Source organism: Desarmillaria tabescens (assembly GCF_030435595.1).
Source record: "Desarmillaria tabescens strain CCBAS 213 chromosome Unknown EV420scaffold_136, whole genome shotgun sequence".
Classification (NCBI taxonomy): domain Eukaryota; kingdom Fungi; phylum Basidiomycota; class Agaricomycetes; order Agaricales; family Physalacriaceae; genus Desarmillaria; species Desarmillaria tabescens.
This window is the reverse complement of record NW_026848435.1, coordinates 22753-31383: the sequence shown is the minus strand read 5'-3', so window position 1 is coordinate 31383 and position 8631 is coordinate 22753. Positions and strand designations below refer to the sequence as shown.

At 47.5% G+C, this 8631-nt stretch overlaps 1 protein-coding gene across 1 annotated transcript; it reads right to left on the bottom strand.

Moving 5' to 3' along the window:
- Positions 1-258: 258 nt before the first annotated feature.
- EV420DRAFT_1235247 (uncharacterized protein) lies at positions 259-750 on the bottom strand (the record flags this gene model as incomplete). The annotated part of the gene is made up of 2 exons (XM_060466577.1): positions 259-435; positions 487-750. Coding segments are annotated over 2 exons (441 nt in total), but the record flags the coding sequence as incomplete, so codon positions are not given.
- Between the last annotated feature and the right edge of the window lie 7881 nt (positions 751-8631).

The window sequence follows — 8631 nt, the reverse complement described above, 5'->3', positions numbered from 1 at the left end:
CGACTCGCATGGTCAGACAAATATCATGGAAGATAACCCCACTGAACAAGATACTCCCTCCGTAATTATTCCTCGTTCTCGGGCGGTCAGACGACGGAAAAGCGAGCCGGCAATTTTCAATGCAGTGCCGACACCAACTATACCTCCCGGCGGCTGAGTTCCAGATAGCGCTTGAAACGGAACAGACGAAGATAACTTGATACGCAGAGCATCGAGTCGTGCATATGCTGGACGGAATGCTGGTATACCATGCAGATCAAGCCCAGCCGTGTGTATGTTATACGCTTCGTCGACAAAGACACGTTTAATTGATTGAATCAAGGGAGATGACTTCGTCTCGCGGAGCATCCGAGCGAGTCGCGGATACTTGCCTTCAATTGCTTGAAACTGCTCGGGAGACACAATGAGGAACTTAAAGTCACCATTCCTAATGCTCTAGACACTAAGGATGAGTACTAAGCTAAGCGTTGGATTAGAATATCTCACACTCCATAGTTTATTGTCATTTGGGGTATCTTCGTTGATGCAAAGTGCCCGGATTCCCCACGTCAGAAAGTCGGCAGCCTGCACGGTCTGTAGTCGTTTAAGAGGAGATATGTTGATGGAGATTCCTTCCGGATCGAGAAGCTGAGGGAGGATCATACAGAGAGTCTTGCCATAACCAGTTCCGACATCAATCAAAGAATCGCGTAATTCCATCATAGCAATCGTCGCTTCCAGTTGAAACTGCCGCGGAATTATGCGCCCATTAGAGACAAAATACGACAGAAGAGACGCTCGCAAGGCAATGCAATGCTGAGTTGACGTTAGGGAAGTCCAAAATGCGTCAGGAAGGGAGCAGAGTAGTCCATCAGCATCTGTGAGAAAGAATTCGGCAACGCCAAGGAGATGGTCAGGGACGTGATGTCGAAGGATATTTACGGCGTAGGGAATGTCGATATCGGGATTTCGATAGTTCATGGCAGTGGATACACGATTGGAACGCGTCGCGTCAACGCGGTAGGTGCTTAAGCCAGGTGGAAGCCACGTGTAAATTTTCGATCATAGCCTTTTCGAGCGAAAACTGTAGCGCCTGCCAAATTTAAACTCAGAAAGCCAGGACCTTCTATCATCGGCTTGCCACATAGAAGGGACTGTCACAGGACTAGATATTCTTGTTCTGAACTCGGTTCCACTGCCGCCCTACTGCGACTTGGAAACGAAGAAGGTAACATTATTTCCTCCACGTTTTACGACCAGAAACTCGAGGAATGTATCCAATGACCGTGATGCCGCGTGTCAGAGCCGCTGCAACCCAACTCCTCCACCTCGTGACCGAAATACTCGATGTTCAAAATGCCGACTAGGCCGCCATTAGACCATTATCCAGATCGTCTACATAATATAACAGGAGGTACGTCGTATCCTATTGTCAGCGATACATGTTCAGGGTTATTGACTTGGTGCCACCAGCTGAATATATACATTGTCACCTGAAGATAGCCTAATCTTCACCGCGCCAGTCCTTTACAGCATTGCTCTCGGACCAGGTTCAGACATTGACATAGCTCCGACTTCTTTACCGTTCTTATACCATTGAGACATCGCCCAGTCGAGGAGGATACCAATAAATACGTCGATATCGCTGAGGGTGTTTTCTGCATGGATCACCACTCGAATGCGCTCCTGGCCTCTCGGTACGACAGGGAAAGGAATCGCCTGAGCGGCGTATCCTTTTGAATTAAGATATTCTGCGAGGTTCAGCGACTGGTTCGTGAGCAAGGGGAATATTGGTGAGACGAGAGGGTCTTTGCTTCTGTCAGCCGCACACATAGAGAGAACAGATTCTGGAACGCCTTTTAGGGCAAGCCGAAGTTTCGTAGCGAAGTACTGGCTGCAATGGTAAACTTGTTTCCGAAGCTATAACGTAAGTTTTTAACATTGAAATTATAAATGTTACGACTGGAACGCTCACCCTGTCGCCTTCAGTTCCCGAAATGAACTCGAACGTGCTTCTGATAGCTGTGAGATGGAGATGGGGCATCGACGTCGTGTAGATCAAAGGTCGAGCATAATTGACAAGGTACTTCCGGATAATTGGCGACGTGAGAATTACGGCTGACAATATGGTTCAGGTCATCTTAGAGCCTACTCGAGGGAAAAAGAGGCTTACCTCCCGTCAAGCCTCTGGCTTTTCCGAACGTATGAAGGACCGTATCGACCTCGTTCTGCAATCCTAACTGTTCCACATAGCCCCGGCCCATCGGGCCATACAATCCGGTCGTATGCGCCTCATCCACAACCATATGACTATACGCCTTCGGTATATATCGACGGAGAGTCTCAATGATCTGCGGTAAAGGAGAGAAATCTCCATCCATGCTGTACAAGCTTTCCACCGCGACAAAAACTGTCGATTTGCCAGCCAAAATGTCCGGTCGCTTCTTCAAGAGCTCGACTATACAGTTCTCGAAAGACGCGACAGAGTTGTGGGAGAAGGGGTACGCGTTACGCGTCCGCGCTGCAGCAATCCCGTCCCTTACTGACGCGTGGATGAGTTCATCGAAGACAATGATGTCCTCTGCCTGGGGTACACATCCGAAGAACCCGACGTTGGCATCGTAACCGGAGGTGAACATGAGAGCTGCAGGGGCGTTGAAGTGGGACTGGAGGTATTTCTCCGTCTCTGCATGGCTTGGGCTGTTCCCGTTGAGCAGACGAGAACCGGTCGATCCAAGCAGTTTCTTGGCTGGGATGAGCGCGCCGAGGATATTACTGTTCAGCTGAGGATTGGTGGTGATGGAGAGGTAGTCATTAGAGAAGAAGTCGGGGACGTTGGTGGAGACTGCTGGGCGAAGAAGATCGAGCACTGGCATTCCAATTTTAGCTCGCTTGTCCAGGCTCGTTTGCAGTGTGATTTCAAGTGGGGTATTCATGACGATGGGATAGCGAAACATGGATATTCTAGGAGCCTTATTTATAATATAACCTCATCTCCTCTCAAAGTTTCTAGCAGGGGAAAATGCCGTGTTCGCGGTGGCTATGGAAAATAGTCGGTTAGCGCCCAACATTTGATGGAGCATCTGCTGATTCTATTAGAATACGAAGAGCTTCGCTATGAACATTTTTCAAGTGATGAGAGGTAATCGGAGCACTTCCTGATTTGATGAATACCGTATACGTATCGTAAGTTCCACGTCCGGATCTTCCCTCAAAGGGGCTGGAGACACGCAGTTAATAGGAATCTGCACCGCACGTCTCCCGTAAACAATGATTATCAGGGTTTCGTTGATCGCGTTTCGTAGCCTTTTTCTTTGCCATCCCTCCTGAGTACCAGTCTGTTTCGGGACCTTTACAGATTGTGAATATTGATAGCTACTCTAACACAAGCACATTACATTCGTTGCGATGGCTGATTCTAGCCAGGTGATTGCCGCCGTATGCTAATTTCTTTCCGTCTAAATATCATGATGCAGTGTAGTATATTGCTCCTACATGACTTGTTGGGCCTAACTTTGGAAAGGTCATGCTTGGCCATCGGTATCGTGATAAGCGCTATTTTTACGATATTTACTCCTTATTGCACCTTCCATCCGTCATCATGATCTAGCAGGAACAAACTGCCAAGGCGGCATTTTGTGTTTAGGTCCTGGATGAGCGCGGCACCTGGATCTTTGATACGGCCATTAGAATGAATTCAGGGGTTCTAGTTGCAACCCTTTTTTCTTGGCCGAGGTTAGAGCTCCGGGCATTATTCAGTGAAGTTACGCCTTGAACAATTAAATGGATAGCACCTATCCGTAGCTGACGGAAGCAAAAGTCGAACATGCGATTATAACCGGCTTTTGAATTAGATAGCGTAAAGGTTGCGCCCCCCTTGCACGTGCACAATGCGCTCTTTAGTTCACTGGCTGAGCCTGAATTCTATTCCAACTTCCAAGGCGTGAAACGAAATCCCAATTTATAGGCAATAAATAGTACGCAATGTATCAGGAGTCAGGAACCGAAAAGTATATCGTATCAAAGAAGCTTCCATTCAAATACAGTCATGAATACAGAAAGACATGTGGAGTTAACTAAGTAATTCTATCAATTTCCCAAGAGAACGCAAATTATGCGTTTAGACAGCATGCGACATGTTCTTATCACCATCATCCCCACCGGTATCACCAGAAAGACTTCGAGGTTTCCCATCAACCGCGAGTTCCTCAGCTGTACTTCCGAAGTCTGGTTGCCCACTGGTAGATGTGTGAGTCGTGGTTTGCATTCCGATTTTCATAGGTTGCATCGGATAGGCCATTGATGTGCCCGTGACTATGCTTGGTCCGTTGCGTCTCCTGCGTCGGAAGGCACTTCTTGCGGCCCATTCTGGATTGGTCTGTGTTGTCTGGTCGAATGTCGATATAGCAACCTCAAGGGTAGATTGTAGGCAAACGAGAGTGATGATCAGAGTGGGGTAGATGGCCTATAGACAGAAAGTGAGCGTCACGTTGATTGAATATTTCGATGCGAAGATTACCGTGAGCTGCGAAAGCATATCTACTACGATGTAGACTCCATTGTTCCCGCAGATAAAGGCGATGATCGCAATAAACTGTCGCTTATTCAATTCTTCTGCAATTAATTGCGCAAGAAGAGGACAGACGTACCCAGGTGGTAGAATAAAAAACGCCTGACTCGATAAGTATGGCCATAACACCGTTCTGCCTACGAAATCTATCCATGAGGCCCTCTCCTGTGATTTCACGGATTATCCTGCTATGTGACCTTGCATTGATTCCAGAATTAGCCAAGTAACTTGAAGAAAACTACCTACGTACCAAGTACGATAAGCTACGAGAGAAGTGGCCCAGACGTTCGTTACCAGCGTAGAGACGATGAAGGCTATTGCCCACGAACTTAGACTGGGGTTATTGAAGACACTGATCCCCGGAGGAGCGGTCGCAAATGCTCTAACAAGTCCCACGGCAGCCGCTTAAGAATTCGCGCTTGTTAGCGTATGCATTTTTGAGGGACAAAAAAATGACTATCCACCTGCTGTGCCCGTAAGAAGTGTCGCCGATGTTATTATCACCCAGGTCTTTCGACTCCATAAAGTCCATGCTCTCCATATCACGATACTGTCGCCAATCACAATCTACAATCAAAGTGTAAGTACAGACAGCGAGCTCGTGGTTAATATCATCCACTCACATTGATCGACTCCAAAGATAGCTGCGAATAAATCGTCGGGGAGGCATTGTCTTCGAAGACATCGCCACCTTCTGCGGCATGTTGCTTCAAAAAAGCAAAGTAGTTCTGTTCAAAGCTGACGGACATATGGGACGTCGCTACCGCCCACATGATACAATTCAAAATGGTCATAGCCATGATGACCTTTGTCTTTTTCTTCTTCATTCTACAACATACTATGAGCGATCGTCATGATTAGGCCAGACATGCCGCTCACAATAGAAGATACATCGAGGCGATGAAAAGGCTAGTGTACATTCCTATTATATCGGCGATTAGCTGTACCGAACTGCGAGAGAATTTAACGGCACCATTTAGAAGAATTTCAAGCCCCAAAGCAATGAAGTAGGCTGAGGGGAGTGATAGTGCCATGACTAACAGGCTAGGGTAGTCAGCAGGTATTAGGAGGAACCAAGCGCCCGCGTTTGATCACAAAGTATAAGAAAGATATAGACCTCGGCACAAGAACATCCGTTCTCAGGCTCAAGTGCTGTCATAAGGCTGACATCAGACGGGATCGCCTCGGAGTGGACAATATGAGCTAAATTAAGCTGCACCTAGCTTCGAACCATCTGGGTCATCGCATGCTCAATTGGTGAGAAAGCCGGTGAGTTTACAAGTACATAGACCACAGTGAATGTCAAGGTACAGCAAGGTAAAGTGCTTTGCTTCGAAGTCGGATAGGCAACCGGTATCACTGCATCGAAAGCGCGGTGTAAGTAATACAGTAGTGGGAGGTTCTGTTCACAAGACTTATCTGGGGAGAAAATCATCACGCGAAGTCTTCTGTAGAGATCAAAACTTGATGCTGCAGGGACATCCACGGCGAAACCCAAAGGAACTGAACCAAGCGTGGGAAGCCTCGGCCTGAGCGCTGCTTTCCCAAAAGAGGACTGCACAGCCACTTTCCATCTCCTCTCTTCCATGATCTCCGCAGGATGCACGTTCTCTTTACAAACCAACTCGTGTTCTAGCTCTGCTTGTTACCAGGATGTCTTCACCACCTGAAACACCCTCTGGCGTAAACGCAACCGTACGAATAGCGACTCAGGATGATGTCGAAGTAGCTGCTACGGTATTGATGCGCGCATTTTCGAACGATCCAGCCATGAACTGGTGGGGATGTGTTAAAAGAGAAAACGAAGTAACGGACTATAATTCACCAAGTTGTCCAATGGTGCAGACAATGGAACGTCTTCGGAAATTTCAGCGCTGCCTTGTCAAGATTACCATGCTTGTTGGCGGCATCATTACGCTCGCTGTAGTACCGTCGAGTAACGAGAAGGGGGAGCGCGTTGTTGCAGTTTCCCTTTGGTTGAAACCGGGACAAACATTTGATCTACCCCTGGGTACGCTGCTCAGGGCCGGAGCCTGGTCCGTTGCGATAGGTTGGGGCATACGCGGTCTCAAAGTAGGTCATTTTGTCAGATTAATTCAGAGTCTTGATTAATCATTGACCATAGCGTCTCTTTGTGGACTTTACGCCTCACGTAGAGGACACTCTCCTAAAAGCGTACAAAGCACGAAACATTGATCGTCTAGATTCGTGGCACTTGCTTGAGGTCGTCGTAGATCCAGACTGGCAGGGAAAAGGTCTGTACTTGATTCCCTTGTTGCGGCCCTTCGAATTAATTGGGCCATCTCAGGCATGTCATCTCTTCTCATGAAAGAAGGATTCGCACGCACTTCACCAAAATCCGTCCATCTCGAAGCGACAACCGTGAAGAATAGAGATATATACGCTCATTTTGGGTTCGAGGTAGAATTCATCCTAATTTCGTTCGCCCAGGCGTACTTACTATCCCATTCTCAGATCGATGAGGAACATTTATTTGGAAAAGGCCAGGTCGATCGTAAAGGGCTGGCAGCCAAAGGTGCAGCGGCCACTGGTTATCCAGAATGGGTGATGACAAAGGTAAGCTCCATAGTGTTCATGGCGATTTTGGCTCCGACACGTCTTTGTTTGTCAAGTGGGAAACATAGGTACATAGTTTTTCGCGTACTCGAGTTCGCTCCAACGCTTGTTTATCCAGCATGCCGTAATGTTTTGCCTTGGACTTGGAGGGGTGGGTGCGCTCGCATCAACGACTATGAATCTTCCATCATTGTTGTGTTGTCTTCGAGATTGAACGATATTCTTGCTACGCATTAGTTCTTCAACCCTGCATCATACATCACGCATCATGTTCCATTGATCATGTATCAACAGCAGGTTGCAGCTTCGAATTCGTATCATAGACTTCACCAGAAGCTCAAGTGAGCCGTCCTTCTCGACCGACAGACTCGGAGAATGTTTTCTTCTAGGTGGGGTTTCTGCGGTGATTTTTGTCCTGAGAGGTTGAGGCGTCATTAACGCTAGACGCCTTAGAGCAGCTAACAAACTGCCCTATGTAGCCGTGCTGCTATGAAATGGTATGGAAATGCCTTCATATAAAGAGTAACAATCTCTGAGTCGGGTCCGGCTGGTTTTGGAGGAGCTTGAGTTGGACTCGGAGGTTAGTCAAAGTATGAGCCCGAGCCTTCAGCCCGCCAGAGCCCTTCATAGAGGTTGGACTTTTCGGGGCAGGGTCGGATTAGGTTAGCTCGGGTTGCGGGCTCTAAACCTAGCTCGGAGATCGCTAATGAAGACCTGAATATGTCAGTCATTCAAGATTTTTGGGGGACTATCCTACTGAGTTTTTTGGACTGACGTAACTGTAAGATTAGGCGAAACTGAGGTTTACGCTCGTCTGATCCAGTACCATACAGCAAAGACTTTCAGTCCTTTCTTGAAACGGCACACGTCGGGGCGTTGTACTTCATAGTTTTTGACAAGTGTACCCATTTGATCATTTCTCGGCTACCTTTGTAATGTTTTCCCTCAAAACCATGAAACTCGAATGAGATCCAGACAGACCAGCTGAGATGAAAGCTGACCTTTGGAGGGAACTGCGCTCAACAAGGACATCAGATGCTCGGTCCTGCTTGGAGGGGAACGTACTAATTAGTATGGTAGAGAACGGTTCCTGTACGTGGAGAGGCGAAGATTTCGATATCAGTATTGTATATAACGGTTACGACGGAGTGTTTGTTTCCGGTGTGAGGTACGATCTGTAAGGCACAGGAATTGGGGAACGTTATGTACTTATTTCAAGTCATACGGGCGAGAAAACCTGTTGGTAATAGAAACGGAGCGATTTTGATGTGGGCCAGCTGATCCTTTTCGACCTTGATGGGGAAACCAGGACGAGGAGAAGGGAGCGTCCAGATTAACCACGCGGAGAATGCATCTCATAAGCACCTCACTCCCAGCATCTATGATACCTGCGAGAATTAATGCTCCGAAGTTCGCGATGGTATTACCATCTGTCAAACCTGATCTCTTGAGCGTCGAGTACTGAATTGATGTTCACAGTTCTGGTTCCTTGAGAAGTTTGAGAT